Source organism: Saccopteryx bilineata, chromosome 2 (assembly GCF_036850765.1).
Source record: "Saccopteryx bilineata isolate mSacBil1 chromosome 2, mSacBil1_pri_phased_curated, whole genome shotgun sequence".
NCBI lineage: Eukaryota > Metazoa > Chordata > Mammalia > Chiroptera > Emballonuridae > Saccopteryx > Saccopteryx bilineata.
The window spans coordinates 289089144-289109389 of record NC_089491.1 but is presented as its reverse complement, the minus strand read 5'-3'; the positions used below and the strand labels follow the sequence as shown (position 1 = coordinate 289109389).

The following is a 20246-nucleotide window of genomic DNA, read 5'->3' as shown; positions in this document are numbered from 1 at the left end:
TTTTACTAATTGTTGCTTAAGTGATTCATTGGTTTTAACTTTTTTTAATGAACTTTGACAATATTCAAGCTATGTTAAATCCTGATCCAAACTCTCATCTCCCTGCCTTTTCTCCTTGTTCTCTCATCCTTTCTACCCTTTTCTCCTGCCCACCTTCTAATGTCTAACCCCAAAGGGTCAATAACCATTTAGAATACTTTCTTTTTACCATTCTGATGGTGCTCATTGCAGTGTTTTGAGTACTAAAGGACTGTAGTGTTCTGTCTTGTTTTTTAACACTTAGGACATAACTACTCAGTAAATGTTAACTATTATAATCATGTTACGGCTCTTTTATTTTTGTAAGTTAAGGACAGATCTGTATCTTCCCTTTTGGTTTCACTACAGTGTCTACTTTAAAGCACAGTGACAAAGGTTGAACTTGTTAGGACAATCGTGCTGAGGGCCAAGGATTGGGGGCTAAAGCCTGTGAGTTGGGGGGATTTCTCTCCAGTGCAAAGCAGGACACAGAGAAGAAATGACTTGGCAAATCGATCACAGTTGGGTGAGACGTGAAGGCCCCATCTCCCAATTTTTCAGTCGTTATTCAAGTTACAGCCTGTCAGCTGAGCTTAAGTGATTTCAAGAGGCTTTGGCTAGAAATAAAAGATGCTTATTCAGGGTATTAAGGTTTCAACCAGAAATACAACTGGAGAGAAGAAAGAAAAACTGATGGTTCTTAAAGTAAAAAGTACATTTCTGAGAAGAATCAGTCCTGCAGTGAACGTTCTTCTGTATGCCTTCACGGCGTTACCATAAGTTATCTGAAAGTCTAATGTCTATCCAGTCATTTTTGCAGAATTGGAAAGTTCAAAAATTTCCATTTGCAGGCTGGTTAGAAACAAGAATGGAATCATTTCCTCATAAGTCAATCTATTTGATTTTAATAATTTAGCAGTTTGTCTATCGTGACTCCATTTTATTTCTTCCAGCCAAACTCTCAAACAACTAGATGCAGGGATCCCAACCCTCTTTGGGGGCGCCTGGGACACAAACTCGGGGAAGCGGGCGCGCAGGCGGAACCTTAGTCCTTCCCTCTATGATTCCGTGACTCCACTCCTACAGCTACACTACCGACTCGAAGGCCTCCTTCCCCCGCGTTCCAGGGGGCTATTCTGAGAACGGGTAGGAGTTTGTGACTACTAATTTGAGCTAAACGATGAAGGGACACCCCAACACAGAACAATTTCTCCAAAGGGCGTATGCCCGGGACACTCCACGAGTCCCATAAAAAAGACGCCGCCTAACGGGGGACTGCGCACGTTACCCGCACCTGCGCCAAGCGTGGCGGGGCGCGTGCTCGTGCGCGCGCTCAGGGCGCACGCCGCCCGCGCTCACGTCGCCCCGCCCCTGCCGCACGGCGCCCCCTCTTCAGGACCCACTGGCCGCGCCGCTTGCTGGACCCGCGCCGTTGGAGGGTCCCCGGGCTGCCCCGAGCCCACAGTTAGCCTCAGGAAACCGGAGGAGACCTGGTCACCGCGGGAGAGCTGCGGAGGGGAGCGGAGCCTGCCCTGCACGCCCCGGGAGAGACGGGGCCGGGGGCGGAGTTTGGGGAGGGAGCGCAGAGTGAGTGAGCCGGGTTCCGGCTCCGGCTTGGGCTACGGAGCCAACCCGGTCGGCCGGGCCCGTGAGCCGGCGTCACACCCGACCTGAAGAGGACCGAGTGGACGCAGAGGGTCGGAGGGGGGCGAGGACACATGGCCTCTCCGTTGCTGGCCGCGGGGACCACCACGGGCGACAGTAGCGGGGAACTGAGCTCGGGGGACGACTCCGGCGACGTGGACTCCCTCCCGAGCCCCGAGACCGAGGCGGCCCGGAGCCTGGCGGAGCTGTTTGAGAAGGCTGCGGCGCACCTCCGGGGCTTGCTGCACGTGGCCAGCAGGGAGCAGCTCCTGTACTTGTACGCCAGGTACAAACAGGTAAAGTCGCGGGGAGGCCTGGGTGCGGGAGAGCGACGAGGGGCCTTCTCTTTCCAACACAAACTAATAGGAAACGTGCTTGGTACATGGCCAGTAATGAAGTAAGAGTGTGTGTGCGTGCGTGTGTTCTGTTTTGTTTGCTTCTTCGTCATCCTATAAAAATAAGCATCATTACGGACATGGAAAGAACCTGTCGGCTGTCCTCGGAGTGATGTTTAGCAGAATAACTGTTTCTCTGTGTCTTCGAGTTGCTGAGTGACCATGCGCTAACGCTTTTACCAGTTTTAGGGTCTTTATGGAATGAGGGTGACAAAGTAAGATTTGTCATTCATTCTTGCCAAAAGGGTCATATGGATGTAAAGTGAAAAAAATTATTTTGAGATCCGAGAGAATAATATGATTGTAGTAAAAAGGGTGAATGCAATACAACATAAGGTATTATTACTTTTGTTGTACTTTTTTTTTTTAAACCCCAACTACCTTAGCTGATTAGGCTTCTGTCTGTTAGAGACGACTCTAAAAATTTTAGAGCTCAAAAACAGATGAAATAATGGCCCTCTTTTACTGAAAAATGATTCTCGGAGAGCGTAGATAACTTGCTTAGGGTCATACAGCTAAATCAGAACTACAACTACCTTGTAGCTCCTGACTCTAAGACCCAGGACTTTACTTGGAAATGTGGAAATACAAATAGTAGTCATGTCATGTAAGACCTATTTAATTTGTCGTTTGGTTAGGTAACAGAGGGAAAAATTATTACTTCATTGTAATCAACAAATACGTGTTCAGCATCTTTTATATGTGAAACACTTGTGTGTGATGCCTGTGGGGAATGCAGAGAAGCAAGGGCATCACTAGACTTGCCTTCAATATACAGAGTTACTTGCAGTCCAGATTTAAGCACTGAAAACTTATTGACAGGAGTGAAATAACAATTCAGGAAAACTCAAAGCTCACTTCACTGGAAGCAATGAAGTGCTGGATAATAGCCCATTTTATTTTATTAAATTTTTAAAAACTTTTCTTTTACCTCATGGTATTTATTTCCCCTGTGTTCTTTTTCTTTCTTTAATAGTTGTGGGCTCCCCTCTGTATTATTCTTCAACTGAATATACTGAATAGAGATGAACCTTTTTTTTTTTTCTTTTGTGGATTGATGAATATCAATTGAATTGACCTGAGAGATACTGTTGTAGATACAAGCAGTATAAATCATAGTGTTGAATGAAAATTGCCCCTGAATTGGCCCTGGCATTTGCTTTCTTGGGTAAGTTCTGGATGTCTGTTTTCTCTTTGGTCACTTACCCTGTCCTAATAATATTAAAATGAGAATCTCAATTATTTAACAAGAATTGATTGAGCACTTGTACTAGGTCCTGGAGCATGGCTGTCTGATGATTCTCTGAGCAGCTTAAGAATAATTTTCTCCAAATTCCCTAGAAAACATTTTCTCTCGGACATATCTTTAATATTGTCATTAGTGTCATCATTGTTAAAGGTCTGATTTCTTAGTAATCAGTAAAATAGTCGCCTGTTAACCACTCTGTCTCAAGTGTACTCTCTTCATCCTGACAGTCGGAAAGAGGCGTGTCCCTCACCCTTACAAGAACTTAACAGTAGGATGTCTACTAAAGATATTCTGTATCTGGAAAATAAAACTTCATTATTAGAGAATAAGATAATGCTTATTTAGCTATGACACAGTTTTCATCAATAGCTTCTAAAATATTTTATTTTTAGCAAAATTCTGACTGTTAAAAATAACATCTTTGATAGAAAAAGTTGAAAGTCCAATCTAATTCCTGCATGACGGATCAGAATTTCTCTTGAAATAATTACATTTTGTATTCAGAATAGCATCCTATATTGTGGGCTGAATGAGATAAGGTTGTCAGCAGGAAGGTGATGAAAATAAGCTATGAATCATTTTTCCTCAGGCAGAGCCCTAAACTTACTTAATAACTGTTTTTGTCTCAGATAACTTTTTAGCTCCAAAATCATCTTTTAGTGAAATTTCAAAAAGATCACACCAATTAACAGGGTGTTTTTTTGTTGTTGTTTGTTTTTTGTGCACTAGCATACATTCTCCCAACAGAAGATAAGTAATTAACATGTGAAAATCATAGGACAATGAAAATTTTAAACTCCTTTTGGCTTCATTGTATAGGTACTGTCAGCACTAATACAAGTTAAACTACTCATGTCCCCCTACTTTAACCTGGGTACACTTGATTCACCTTTGGCAATCTTTGTTGAAATATTCTGTTTCAAGGACACTGGATATATATCATTTATCATAGAGAACAGAGTTTAGATGCTCAGTTAAAGTGGTACATTTTATAACTCTGCTTTATAGCTTAGGGTTGATTATCTAATACTTTGGAAACTCTTACTCATGATGTCCTAAAATCCTATAGTTTTATTTTCTCTGTTGTTTCTGGATCCAGAACTGTTCTTCGAATTTGGGCATGCAAACACTGTGTCAGTTGGGATATAGGGTCAGCTGCTGGACTTGTATTTTCAGCTCACCATGGTCTAGAGCAGTGGTAGTCAACCTGGTCCCTACCACCCACAGGTAGGCGTTCCGGCTTTCATGGTGGGTGGTAGCGGAGCAACCAAAGTATAAAATAAAATAAAAAGATAGATTTAACTATAGTAAGTTGTTTCATAAAGATTTATTCTGCCAAACTTAGCGAAAATCCAACATAAAGTACTTGGTAAGTAATTATTATTATGTGCTTTAACTTGCTGTAACTCTGCTTTATAAATTTTATGAAGTAAAGTTACTTCCCTACTTTATAAATTACCATTACTGTGGAACTGGTGGGCGGTTAGAAAATTTTACTACTAACAGAGATACGAAAGTGGGCGGTAGGTATAAAAAGGTTGACTACCCCTGGTCTGGAGGTAGGTGACCGAGAACTGGTAGGGTGTCTGCCTCATGCAACCTCCAGCAGTCTGGTTTCTTTCTGTTCTGTAGCCTGGCCTTCCCCCAAGGCTGCAGTTCTCAAATTATGGTCTATAGACCCCAGAGAATGCCTGTGACTTAGGGGATCTGTAAGATTAGACTATTTTCATAACGCTAAGACACTCTTTGCCTTTTCTCTGTGCTGTCATGGTGGATAAAACTGCTGATACATTAGCATGAATCAAGGCACTCGCAGTAAATTGTACTAGTAATCATATTTCTTTGCCACCATGTACTTAGAGAAGAAAAAAGCCAGTTTCACTTAAAAATGTCTTTGTTGAAGCAGTAAAAATTATTGATTTTTATTGAATATGAACTCAACTACAAGTCTCTTTAATATCGTGTGTGATGAAATAGGGGGTACACACAAAGCACTTTGGCCGCACACTGAATTATATTGGCTATTTTGAGAAAAATACTTGTGTAATTTTGGGGTTGCAAGCTGAGCTATCCACTGTCTAATTAAATATTTTTACTTAATAGAACAACTCACAGGTGACTTGTACTTATTCAGATTTGAGTATTTAGCAGAAAGTTTCTTGAAAATGAATGAAGTGACTGTATCACTTTAAGGAAAACAGCTGACAGTATTTGTTGCTAATGATAACATTTAAGCCTTCAAGTGAAAATTAGGAATTTGGAAAATCTTCCACATGAGCTTGACAGCTTCCTAATAGTTAAATACATTTTTTTTGATTAGTAGTGATTTTGATTATTGTGAACTTTTGTAGTATAATGAACTGTGTCAACATTTGGGAAGTCTGCATAACCTAATTTGCTTAATACTGCTTGGAATAATATCACAAATTATGTAAGGATAAAAGAACCTTTCAAAGTGCAAGTCAGACCAGTGGATTTAATGTACCAGAAATGAAAATTTCATTAATATAACTTCAGATTCCAGATTGCAACTAACCTTAAACTGCCACTTACTAAGTTTGGTATGGTATCAAAAATGAGTATCAACAGTTACCTGAAAATGCTACTAAAATACCACTTTCTTTTCTAACAGCATATCTGTGTGAAGCTGAATTTTCTTCATATATCATACTTCAACCAAAGCAACATATTGCAGTAGATTTCTGAGACTGTTTTAGGCAGTCGTTAGAGATTTGAGAAATGTAAAACAGTTTCACTTTTTTTACTATATTTTGTTTTTTGCTTTAGACTATATGGTTGTTTGTGTTTTTTTTTACAAAATTTTGTTATTTATGTTAACATATAATGAGTTTTTTATTTGTAAATGAATTGATACGTATTTTTAAGTGTCTTAATTTCTAATGTGTAAATATCAATAGATATGAGACCAAAATGTTTGAGAACTGCTGCTATATGACCCTTTTCCTATGTCCAGAGATAGCTCACCATTGCCACATGCATGTCCTAGAAGGGCAAAGGAAAAGGGAAGGACAAGTCCCCTTTCTAAGAAAAGATATTTGTATGACTTAACACACTTTCAGTCCCCGTGCCTGAGCAGAAGTTGCATGGCTACGTGTAATGCGTAGCTGGATGGTCATGTGTCTAGCTGAGACTTCTGTTAACTGTAGGAAAAATGGAGAATAGATATTGCTGTTTGTTTCTGCCACTGGCTGCTGTCTGGTTAAAAATCCAAAATAGTAATAACAGCTGTTTTTATGCCCAATAATCTCATTTCATATTTCTTCTTTTTTTTTTTTTTTTTTTTTTTTGTATTTTTCTGAAGCTGGAAACGGGGAGAGACAGCCAGACAGACTCCCGCATGCGCCCGACCGGGATCCACCCGGCACACCCACCAGGGGCTATGCTTTGCCCACCAGGGGGCGATGCTCTGCCCCTCCGGGGCGTCGCTCTGCTGCGACCAGAGCCACTCTAGCGCCTGGGGCAGAGGCCAAGGAGCCATCCCCAGCGCCCGGGCCATCTTTGCTCCAGTGGAGCCTTGGCTGCGGGAGGGGAAGAGAGAGACAGAGAGGAAGGAGGGAGGGGGGAGTGGAGAAGCAAATGGGCACTTCTTCTATGTGCCCTGGCTGGGAATCGAACCCGGGTCCCCCACACACCAGGCCGACGCTCTACCGCTGAGCCAACCGGCCAGGGCCTCATTTCATATTTCTATCAATCCAGTAGTTCAGGTGATATTAGAAATGCTGAAACTGAAGCCTAGCTTCTGTGTAACATGTAAAACTGAATGTTATAGGAAAGGTATATTGGGTTTTGGAGTCAAACAGTCCTAGATTCAAATCCTGGCTACCAATTAGGATTTACTAACATGTGGACTGCGACAGGCCCGCTCAACTCCTCTGTACTCATTTGGAAAAAGTTTGTAATGGGAAACCTAACGGACTGTTGTGTGGCTCGTTTGATATAACACAGGTGGAGCTTTCATGCAACAAATACAGCTCTGCTCTCTCATCTCCTTTGTCCCTTCATAACAGGGCTGCTGCTCTCTACGTACATGTTTTAGTAACAGCCAGATTAATTGTGCTGGATTGCTAAGCAAATGATAAAGATAATGATAGTTAGGATTTTGAAGATGGATGAGATCATTGTGGACTGAAAGCATTCTTAGAATCTGAACCTTGAGTGGGAGGTGTGGCATTTTGAAAAGCTGAGGGAAGAAGAAGAGGCATTTCTGGTGAGGGGAATTACATTGAGCAAAACTTAGAATAAAAATTTCTAAGGTAGCGAGTAGACCAATCTGGCTAGTGAGTAGACCATCATATTGATGCTAGCAAAATTCGAGTGTAAAAGAGTAATAGGAGCTAGTGGGCAGATCTCCGAGAAGTGGATTGGGTCAGATTGGGGTACATATTTAGCGTTAGGAAAAGTAGGTGTTTTGCTGAACACGTATGTAATGCATTCATTCTATACTCAACAACATTTTTACTATCTTAAGTTAGGCACTATATTAGGTGCAATGATTGAGTTAGTAACAGTTTCTTACAGGCTATATTCTCTTAGAAAGATGAAACTTTACACAAAACTTTCTAACAAAGTAAAAGTGAAAAGTGCTATTATATTGTAGATGGGTAATCAGAAAGGGAGATTTGTTCTGGCAGTGGGAATTGGGATAGATAGGGAATTCTGCACTTATGTGAATTTCATTTATACTTACAATGATGATAATTACTGCATAATTTAACTGGATTGAAAAATAAGCATTTACCACAAACAAAAAATTATTGTGGAATAGATAAAATGTATATTGTTGAGACATTTTTTGCACAGCTTTCAAGATGTAAATTTAAATTGATTATTTTCATAGTAGAACACTTAAAAAATAGTGTGGTTTATCCTGGAATTTGGGAGAAATAAAGTGCTAATTGTGTTATGAGCATCAGCATAAATAAACAATATTATGAATTGTGATAAACTGTACTTTAATGTTTATTTATTGCATGTTTTAAAATTCTATATTATAAATGGTAATTAGGATGGCATCATGTATATTTGTCATATATAATTTGTCTATTAGGAATGCAACTGTCACCCATATTTTTTAATGTATTATAGTATTAGTGTTATTTTATGTAATAAGCAAAACTAGCCTATATTTAAAGTTTGGGCCTGACCAGGAGGTGGCGCAGTGGATAGAGCATTGGACTGGGATGCGGAAGGACCCAGGTTCGAGACCCCGAGGTCGCCAGCTTGAGTGCAGTCTCATCTGGTTTGAGCAAAGCTCACCAGCTTGGACCCAAGGTCACTGGCTCAAGCAAGGGGTTACTCGGTCTGCTGAAGGCCCACGGTCAAGGCACATATGAGAAAGCAATCAATGAACAACTAAAGGTGTTGCAACGCTCAATGGAAAAACTAATGATTGATGCTTCTCATCTCTCTCCATTCCTGTCTGTCTGTCCCTGTCTATCCCTCTCTGTGACTCACTCTCTGTCTCTGTAAAAAATAAATAAATAAATAAAATTTAAAGTTTGGGGGTTTTTATTTGCTTTTGCAAAGTATGTTATGTTTTGTTATTCTATAAAGATGCAAATATTTTCTAAGAATACATAGTCAATTTGAAAATGAAAAATTTCTCTGCGTTTCTTTGAAAAATAAGTTCTTGATTTCTCCTCCTTTTCATTTAGGTCAAAGTTGGAAATTGCAATACTCCTAAACCGGGCTTCTTTGATTTTGAAGGAAAGCAAAAATGGTAAGAAGTTCTTGAAATCTATTGCAGTTAATTGAAATGGTTTAGGTGTTTAGGAATTAGATAGGGGTGATCAGATTAAAGAATTATTTTCATATTAATCTCTGCTGTAGACTGCTAAAGGCAGGCTATTGGAAGAGAGATTAAAAGAATCCGATTTTAGCTAAGTCTCCTAAAGGATTCTTGTGCCAGGATGTTGGTATGCAAGTATATAGTTCACAACTGACAGACATCCCTTACGGAAGAATAGCTCCTTAGAGAGTGACCAAATGCACTGATGCTGGCGACTTTACTGTCCCATCACAGAGTCACCACTTCTCCCCTGGAGGGATCTTTGGGACAAGGCTAGGAGACCGAGAAGGGAGAAGAGCAGGGAAGATCCCATTTCTTACTCTTCTCCGCACCCCACTTTTGTCTCATCCCTAGTGGTCTTCTCTTCCTTGCCCACCCCCCACAATAAAGAAGTGCTGACCATATCCTCTGGGAAGAGGGAGAAAAAACATGCTGAGTTCACTTCTGTCCTGAATTATGTTAAAAGATTATACTCTCCCCAGTTTTTGTTATAATTCAGAGGATTCCTCTTATCCTATGAGGCCTTATTTCCTCTTACCTTGTCTAAATGGAAAAAAAGAAATTGCCACAGTAAGGAACCTTAGTTACAGCAGGAAAGACTTTGGAGCATTGGCCCTATAATTAATGTATAAAGGGAAGGGTTTTAAAAAAATGAAATATGGTTGTAGGAAGAAGTGCTAAAAATAGATTCTAACTTACGTTCTATAGCAGTCCTGCTAAAAATGTGGTCTCCAGCACGAGGTGCCCGTCTGTGAACTGTTTCCTAGCCCTAGGGAGATGCAGACCTGGACACCAAATGTACATCATGTCCGGCATCCAGCATGCTGTTTAGTTCCACTGACTCATTTGTGTGTGGGACATTCTCAGTCAAGGAAGCTGGGCTTTGGTTTTCAATTCTGGCCCAAGGTTTCTTTGCTGGTGATTACGATTAGGTCTCTGACTGGAGCTTTATTACTATTATGGATAATACCTGATTTAACTTTTATTACATCAGGGTTTTTTGTTTTAATTCATGAAATTTCATAACTTCGATATTTTTCTCTATACTTGCCTGTTTTTTAATTGTTTTTAACAATTTTAAAAAGTTTCAATTTTATAACCACTATAACAGTTCAGGTTAGAATCTAAATTGGATGCTAAAACTATTAGATGAAAAACAACTGGGGACCTGTGTTTGTCCAGTCTGACCCACAGTTTACTGATCCATTACAAGGAGGGAAACGGCAGATACTGCTTTAACAAGTCCTTAGTCTTATCGTTGAAGATGGGACAGACTATCATGTGTCCTCTGACAAGATGTGTTGAAAACGACATGTCACCCGTGTATTGGTCTTGACAAAATATTCAATCTGATTCTAATCCTAATTATTCATTTTTGGCATGAACACTGTAGGTGAGGAAGCGATCAGACCAGTCCAAATTGAGGGATATTTATAAAACAACTGGTTTGGACTCTTGGAAATAGCAGCATCATGGAAGACAAAAGAGCTCAAGATACATGAAACTCTGTGCTATGTCTGAATCTTTCTGGCTCCTGGTCTGGGAGAAGAACGCTATGAAGGAAATTATTGGGAAATCTGTACTGATGTTAAGTTTTCTCAATTTGATATATGCTGATATATCTAGGGGTGAAGTGTTAGGACGTATACAAGGAACACTCGAGAGTAAGTAAAAATAAATTTAGAAATCCTCGGAAAGATGTTATATTCATCATAGGAGCAGGAAGGTAGTTAGGAAACTGTGGGACTGAGTTCTAGTTCACAGTGGATCAGTGGCTATACTTACTGGTGGGAAATAGAATTGTCAGGGAAAAACCAAGAAGGATCCTGGCTGCTTGCAGAAAAGAAGACTAAACTGTTTCTCAGGACGAAAATATTACTCTTGGTTTTAGTGCAGGTCTTGCCCTTTTGCATTCTTACCTCTGTCCTCACCAGCCCTCACTTTTGAAGTCCCTTCCTAAGGCCTTAGGATCTACTACTAGCAGCTTATAGCTAAGATAACAGCAGAAGGCGGATGTGTATTTCTCACATCTTAAGAAAGAAATTTGAGACATTTTCCCAGGGAATGTTGTTTTGTGTGATGATTAGTTTCCATATTACCAAAATACCGTAAGCACAGCTAATTCATAAGATGGGAATTACTTTTCTTGGTCTGTAGATCAGACATTTTTCAACAGGGGTAAAAGTTGGTTTGGGGGAGTTATAAAATCTTAGATGTTACAATGGTTCATGGTCTTCCAAAATTCAACAGATAGTCAATATATGTGGATTATTAAAATTCCATGGGGGAGGGCGATTAGAAAAAAAATATCTAAAAGGCTCATTAGGTGGGGTGATAAAATTGGTATTGCTTCCTGACCAAGTGGTGGTGCAGTGAATAGAGTCTGGGATGCTGAGGACCCAAGTTCAAAACCCCAAGGTCGCTGGCTTGAGTGTGGGATCATAGACATGACCTCATGGTGGCTGGCTTGAGCCCCAAGGTCGCTGGCTTGAAGTCCAGCATCACTGCCTTGATCAAGGAGTCACTTGCTCTGCTGGAGGACCCCTGCCCCCCGTCAAGGCACATATGACAAAACAATCAATAAACAACTAAGGCACCACAACGAAGAATTGATGCTTCTCATCTCCTTTTCTGACTCTCTCTCTCTCTTACACACACACAATTGGTATTGCTGTAGACCAATGTAAATGCAAAAGGAGAGGGCTACTCATCTATGACATTATATCCTATCACCAGGCCCAGAAAATGTGTGTTAATTTTTTTTAATAAGAAACATGCTGTTGTGTTACTTACATGGGTAATGGTGGGTCATTTGGTTATTCTCTGCTACAGGGAAGCATGGAAAGCACTTGGTGATTCAAGCCCGAGCCAAGCAATGCAGGAGTACATCACAGCAGTTAAAAAATTAGATCCAGACTGGAATCCTCAGGTAAGACTTATGATGATAAATAATACTTTTCAAAAAACATAATCTTTCTCACAAATAAATGTTTAAACTTAGGCTTAAGTAACATTCTTAAAGTTTTGTTTCCTCAAATCAAATGACTCGAAACTTATTGCATATTTATCTAAAAATACAATTGCTTAAACATTAACATAACCACTAATACTGAAAACATCTCTGAATTGTAGAGACTTTTTAAATAGCATAACAATAATTTCAACTATTTAAAAACTATTTTAGAATTTGAAAGAATTTAACACCAGATCATCATTGTTGAAAAATGGTAGGTGTCTCTTGGGGTTTTTTCATGAGCCCCTTCTGTGAAAGTACAAAGTGCTTATTGATAGGAATAAAATATGACTAGCACTTGCTTCTGCCTCTGTGTGGTTTCCAGTATATTGGAGAAGACAGAACACACTGGAATATGATCAGGAGTATAAAACGGTAACAACCAAGTACTAGGAATTCAGTGGAAGCAGAGATTGCTTCAGACTTTGGGGCCATTGGGTGTTATTCACTTAAATGTACTCTTTTTTTTTTTTTTTTTTTTTTGCATTTTTCTGAAGCTGGAAATAGGGAGAGACAGTCAGACAGACTCCCGCATGCGCCCAACCGGGATCCACCCGGCACGCCCACCATGGGGCCATGCTCTGCCCATCCTGGGCGTTGCCATGTTGCGACCAGAGCCACTCTAGTGCCTGGGGCAGAGGCCAAGGAGCCATCCCCAGCGCCCGGGCCATCTTTGCTCCAATGGAGCCTTGGCTGCAGGAGGGGAAGAGAGAGACAGAGAGGAAGGCGCGGCGGAGGGGTGGAGAAGCAAATGGGCGCTTCTCCTGTGTGCCCTGGCCGGGAATCAAACCCGGGTCCTCCACACGCTAGGCTGACGCTCTACCGCTGAGCCAACTGGCCAGGGCTAAATGTACTCTTTTTTTAGTAAACTTATTGGAGAACATCTATAAAGAATTTAATAAGAGGTGGAGTTACAACTTTATTTTAAAACATTTTTTAAAATCATGGTGGACAGGTGTTTCAGTGGAATAAGGCTGGATTGATACCATGTCAAAAATACAAATTGAACATTTCAATAAAATATCTAGGCCAAACTTTTTAGAAGTGAATGAATTCAGCAATTTTCAATGTTTTTTGATAAGTTAGTTCATGGTTACATATTAATTACCATTATGAAGGAATTTTTTTTTTTATTATTACAGAGACAGAGTCAGAGACGAGGGATAGACAGGGACAGACAGACAAGAACGAAGAGATGAGAAGCATCAATCATTAGTTTTTCGTTGTGCGTTGCAACTTCTTAGTTGTTCATTGATTGCTTTCTCATATGTGCCTTGACCGCGGGCCTTCAGCAGACCGAGTAACTCCTTGCTGGAGCCAGTGACCTTGGGTCCAAGCTGGTGAGCTTTTTGCTCAAGCCAGATGAGCCTGCGCTCAAGCTGGCAACCTCGGGGTCTCGAACCTGTGTCTTCTGCATCCCAGTCCGACGCTCTATCCACTGCGCCACTGCCTGGCCAGGCTTATGAAGGAATTTTGTTCCATCAATCATGGAATCTTAAAATGTCAGAGTTGTGAGGAACCTCAATGATTATGTGTTCTGATGTATAAAAGTGTATCTTAATTATGAGTATAAAGAGAAGCAGATATCTTTGATAACGTGACTGCTTTATGGGTGCCGTTGAAATCTTTTCTGATGTTTTTGATGTACATGAGCATTCTTAGAAATATACCTTTTATTAGTATTTTTAATAAAACATCAAGTTTTCATACAAATATATAGCATAAAAGACCTAAAAACTTAACCTGAAATTCAGTGGTCAAAACAGGTACCCCTCTGAGCTGAACTCATCTTGAATGCATGTGGCATATTATTTGAAAAAAGACAAACAACTTGAATTTGAATGTTTTTAGATGGACTCCTCAGGTCCAGTAACTGTGGTCTCAGTTCTTTCTGTTGATCTATGCTTTACTGTTTCCAATGCCTGGCCTAAGTAGACAAATATTTGAGTTTATAACTTCTGATAAGTGATAGAATTTATGATTTCTTACCTTCAATATCTTAATTACTAAATTGAATTCTGTTAACTAGGACTCTTACAAATGCTTTCAGAGTCCATGGGTTAGGTAGTTCTTTGTTATGGAAATCCAGATAGGCATTAAGAGTGCTTTTTAAAAATATCTGAATCTCTCCGATTGAACATATACTTGATGTGTAAACCAAGCAGAATCAAAGGTACCTTCAGATAAACATCATTCTTTAGTACATTGTTCCAAATATATTTTGACATCATAATCTAGTTGTAAAGAGGAATTTTGTTACATTTAAATTTTTAGTTTGAGCACTCTGAGCTGGTCCCTTTGACTCGGCATGTTCTCCTTGTTTCTGACTGGTATGGGCAGATCGCGACCCCAATCTCAAGAGATTTGATTCAGTTCATGATCTTTTAGGTTAAAGACTCATTTTCTTTTGATACTTGTTTTTAAAACCAGTGAAATAATAACTCATGCTATATGTGCTGAGCTCTTACACATGTGTCTGCCTTTGCAATCTTTATGAGAATCTTTAGAATTAGAAACTATTATTGCCTGTATTTTAAAATAAAGAAATTTAGGTACAGAGAGGTTTAGTACCTTGTCTAAAATTAGGCAGCTAATAAGTGATGGTAATGGGATTTGAGTCTGTGCTTATGAGTTTAGAGCCCCACTCTTAACCACTCTGCTCCCTGTTCTGTAGTTTACCATTATATATATATAGCTTATGATATAGATGTACACACACATGTGTAAACTTGTGTATATTTGTATATAAAAATTCAAGTTAAGGTCTTTACTTTTTAATCAAAGCCGCATGGTACCTTGAAGTATAAAATGAACAAAGCTTTAAAATGCAACCCTTGGACTATGTTTTGTTATGTTTCATCTTAAGAATGTGTTGCATAATTAATATAATCAAAGCAATTCCTTTGCTTTATTTATTTTTTGGAAGGAGGAGAGTGGGTTTTTATTTTTATTTTTGACAAATAAAAACTATATATGTAAGGAGTACAATGTGATGTTTTGATATTCATCTATAAATACATTGTGAAATGATTATCACAATCAAAGTAATTAACATATCCATCACTTCCCATAGTTATCGTGTGTGTGCGAGCACGCACACATGTGCGGTGAGAACACTTGCGATCTATTCTCAGCAAATTTTAAGTATATAATACATTATTATTAAGTAATTACTAATAACAATACATTATTATTAACTAATATATACCTATACCAGGTATATTTTTTTTAAGTTTCAACAATAATACAAGGAACCTCTGGATAGCTTTTATCAAGAAACCATTGTTTTTCGTTTGCTTTAGCATACATACAACACACATACATATATATATATATAATTTTTTTTTGAACCATTTTAGTTAAGTTGGTGATATCATATCTGTTTACCACTAAATGCTTCAATTTTTCCTAAGAACAAGGACCTCTTATACAACTCTACCATAATTATCAAAATTGGACATTTTTTTCCCGTATGATTTTTGTTGTGAATTCTTTTGAAAAAAAAATTTATTTATTTTTTTAAGAACACTTGGGCTCAGAGTCCCTGCAGGGCATTGAGACACACACACATATATAACTTTATATATATATATATATTTTTTTTTTTAAGCATATTTAAGGTGTACAGCACAATGATTTGATATATATAGTGAAACAATTACTGCAGTCAAGCTAATGTATCATCTCACATAGTTTCATTTCTTTGTGATGAAAGCATCTGCTATTCTCTTAGCATATTTCTGGTATAGTACTGTTTAGCTATCTATACTTATCCTATATACCTTCAACTTGGTGCCCTTTGACCAACATCACATCCCCTTCCCCCAACCCCTAGTAAACATCATTTTACTCTGTTTCTATGAGTTTGACTTTTTAATTATCTTGAGTTCACATATAAGCGAGATTGTATAATATTTGTCTTTCTCTATCTGGCTTAATTCACTTAATACGTCCTCCAGATTTATCCATGTTGTCACAAATGACAGGATTTACTTTTTTCTCATATATGAATAATAGTTTTATACTAAACTACATTTTATTTATCCATTAATCCATATACCGACACTTAGGTTGTTTCTGTATCTTCGCTATTACGAACCATGTTGCAGTGAACATGGGAGTGCAGATACCTCTTTGAGATTCTGATTACATTCCTTTCTATATACAACCAGAAGCGGGATTGCTGGGTCATATGGGAGTTTTTTTTGTTTTGTTTTGTTTTTAATTTTGTGAGGAGAACCTCCATATTGTTTTTTGTCATGGTTATATCAATTTACATTCCCACCAACAGTCTACAACAATTCCCTTTTTCAAAATCAGGAATGTTAACATTGATTCAATATTATTGCAAAACCCATAGTTCATACTCAGATTTACCATTTATTTAAAAAAAGTCCTTTGTAGTTATTTTAAAAATCCTGACTCATCATCCAATCCAGGATCATGCATTGCATTTAGTGGTCATGTCTCTTTACTTTCCTTTAATCTAGATCAGTTTCTCAATTTTGCTTTTTCTTTCTTGTGATATTTTTTAAGAATATTGGCCAGTTATTTTGTCGAATGTGACTTATTTTGCATTTGTCTGTTTTCTCATAATTAGATTCAGATTACACATTTTTAGGAGGCATACTACAGAATCGTGTCCCTCTTAGTACAATACTCAAGGAGAAACATAATGTCATTTGTGCTAATATTGGGTTATGTTAATTTTGATCCCTTGCTTAAGGTGGTGCCTGCCTGATTTCTCTACTGTAAAGTTCCTATTTTCCCTTTCTAATTAATGAGTAATTTGTGGGGAGATACTTTGAGACTAAGTATTCTTTTCCTAATCAGATTTCACCCACTAGTTTTAATATCCATTAATGATTTTCTAACTCCATCATTTCTTCTACATTTATTATTTGCCATTCAGCTGTAGGAATGGGCTTTCCCTTCTCTACCATTTATTTGTTTATTCATTGTCAAGAACTGTGAAAGGACTAGGACTACTTGCAAGCTAATAAGTTAGCCTGTGTTTCTTAGATGCTGGCAGAGGTACAAGACTCCTAGGTCTGAGCCAGAGGACTTGATTATTCATGGCATGGCAAACTGCATGAGCTTCATTTGATTTGCATGTTCCCCTGGTCCCCCAGGGATGGCGCAGGTGGGCCTAGATAGGTTCCTGCAAATGCAATGGGTTGTGCTCTAGGGAGCACTGAGCTTCAGGGATTCACCACTTTTAGAGCAGGTGGAAGCAAGCCTGCCCTGTCAGGGGTTGAGAAGACATTACCTCATCCATGAAGGTGGCTCACTGTACACTCAGCGGTGAGAAATGGCTCAGGTAAAGAGTGGTCAGAGCCTGGCATGCTAGATACGAATGCAGAGTAGAGACACTCAGGATTCGTGGTTTATTGTCTCTCCCAACAGTGATGTATTTATGTCAGTGTGTATGCATGGATTTTTAGTTTATTCAGTGGCTCTTGTGTCCCCTTTTTTATATATCTCCATCATTCTTTGAGCATTTTCTTCCTAGCACAAGATGTTTCAGGCTCTATTAGTTTCCTGCAATTGCCATTGCAAAGAATTACAAGCTGGTTCCTTTGTAGCTTAAAACAACAGAAATTTTTCGTTCACAGTTCTGGAGGTTCAAGGTCTGAAATCAAGGTCTAGCAGAGCTATGCTCTCTTTGAAGCTCTAGGGAAGAATCCTTCCTGGTCTTGACCAGCTTCTGGTGGCCTCAGGTATTCCTTAGCTCGTGGCAGCGTAACTCCAGGCTCTGTCTGCGTCTTCACATGGCCTCTTTCCTGTGTCTCTATCCACATCTCCCTCTCCTTTCTCCCACACAGACACCAGTCATTGGATTTAGAGCTCTCCTTATACCTCATCTTAACTTTTCCCCCTCCAGCTTTGAGATATTGTTGGCGTATAACATTGTATAAGTCTAAGGTGCACAATGTGTTGATTTGATCTGATATATATTACAAAGTGATTACCACCTTAGGACGTAATACCTCCGTCACGTCACATAATACTGTTTTCCTTTTTGTGTTTAGAACATTTAATATCTACTCTTTTGGCAATGTCAAGTATATAATAGAAGATTAGTAACTAGAATCACCATACTGTACATTAGATCCCCAGAACTTGTCTTATAACTGGAAGTTTGTGATCTTTGATCAAAGTTTTCCCTTCTTTCTCCCCCATCCTCCACTCTCAAGCCCCTGGTAAACACCACTCGACTCTGTTTTTATTAGTTTGGCTTTTTTAGATTCCACATATAAGCGATATACAAAATTAATATTTGTCCTTCTCAGTCTGACTTATTTCACTTAGCATTAATGCCCTCAAGGTCCGTTCATGATGTTGTAAATGGAAGAATTTTCTTCTTTCTCATGGCTGAGTAATATTCCACTGAGTGCAAGAGAGTGTGTGTATAAGTAAGTGTATATAAATACGTACATACCACATCTTTATTCATCTGTTGACAGATGCTAGATAGTTTCCATATTTTGGCTATCATGAAAGTTGGAAATACTGCTGCAATAGGGGTGCAGCTGTCTCCTCAAGACCCTGTTTCCATTTCCTTTGGGTATGTGCCCAGAAGTGGGATTGCTGGGTCATATGGGAATACTACTTTTAGTTTTTGAGGAAACACTGATTTGTAAAGATATATGTAACTCTTTGTTCATGTGCATAATGTGATGAGTACTGTTTCTTTTGAGTCCTATAGAAAGGCTTTTGAGTACTAACAGAATAATTTAATTTGAACTTATTTGGTATCTGTTGGTTTTACACATCAGGCAAAAAATTCTTAATGCAAAAACAATTTCAGCAGATCTCATTTTAAAAGATTAATAACGTGTATTTTGCATATATAGATAAAATTTTAACCTAATCTATAATAGAGCACTGTTTCATATTAAACCAAATATAAAATGGGGCCTTTTGTCTTTTTTTGATCACTTTTTAAGGTACTGATTTCATTCATTCTACTCACTAATTGTACACTTAAGTGTGCAAGTTACAGCTCTAAGGATTAGGGATACAGCAGTCAACAAAAGAGAACCACCGTGCTTTAGGAAGCTTACAGTCTGGCAGGTACAAGCAGTTAAATAAGTAAGTGTTATAGTGTATTAGAAGTTGATTAATGCTGTGGAAATACAGCAGAGAAGAGGATGAGTGTACAAGGGTTAGGATTACATTTTGAATACAAGGATAAAGGAAGGCTCACTGAAGAGATGACACTGAGCGAAGGTTTGAGGGAGTGGAAGAATGAGCCATACAGTTACCTGGGGAAGAGCATTGCGTGTCAAGAGAAGGACTATGTGGGTCACTAAGGAGGACCATGCCTGGTGTGCCCTGGAAACTGCGAGGTAGGCTCAGTGGTGTGTGGTGATGGGGGCTGGGACAAAGCATCGGGGAACAAGGTAGGGTCAGAACACAGAGTAGTCTATCCTAAGGATTGTGGCTTTCACTCTGAATGGGAAGGGAAATACACTGGTTGTGGACTTGAAAAAAAACACAGATATTCTTCTACATTGTCCAGTAAATATTTTAATGAAAGTAATATAGGCATATGGAAATAATTCAAACAGTGGAAGAGGAATATGAAACTTCATAAAGTTTCTTGCCCCATACATTATATACTCATTCAATCCTACTTCTAGAAGTATCTCTCCATTTGTGACTGTTTCTATAATTCTGTATTGCTACTTTCATTACACTAAACTCCTTTCTTTTAAAGAATTTTTTGTTTTGTAATTTGAGCATTTGTCTGACATACAGATGAAAGTTAATCTAGATAGTTCCTGTAGTTCTGTTTGACATCTACCTCAGCAATTTTCGACAGGTGTGCCACAAGAATTTTTAAAATATACAATCCTTGACTTTTTCGTCAGGGGCACTGACCTCTTTTCCCTTTGATTATCAAAAAATGACAGCAGTCAACACAACAATATCCATCAGTGTGAATGCCCTGTCTTGAACCATAAATATAATAGAGCTGCATCTTAGTGGTCACGTTGCACAATAAGTGCAACTGATTGGCTAATTCTTGGTATCAAAAATCCTTATATACAAGTATAGGTACCAGATTTTTTAAAGTCATTTTGTAGCAAAAAAGATAAGTAATTACTATTA

At 38.8% G+C, this 20246-nt stretch overlaps 1 protein-coding gene across 2 annotated transcripts in view; it reads left to right on the top strand.

Moving 5' to 3' along the window:
* The first annotated feature begins 1389 nt into the window (after window positions 1-1389).
* Window positions 1390-20246, top strand: part of ACBD6 (acyl-CoA binding domain containing 6) — a 149290-nt gene continuing 130433 nt past the window's right edge. For both annotated transcript variants that reach the window (XM_066255129.1, XM_066255127.1), the window contains exons 1-3: window positions 1390-1958; window positions 8982-9046; window positions 11948-12044. In XM_066255129.1, coding sequence (XP_066111226.1) covers window positions 1737-1958; window positions 8982-9046; window positions 11948-12044 — 384 coding nt within the window. In that variant the 5' untranslated portion in view covers window positions 1390-1736. The remainder of the gene's footprint in view (window positions 1959-8981; window positions 9047-11947; window positions 12045-20246) is intronic.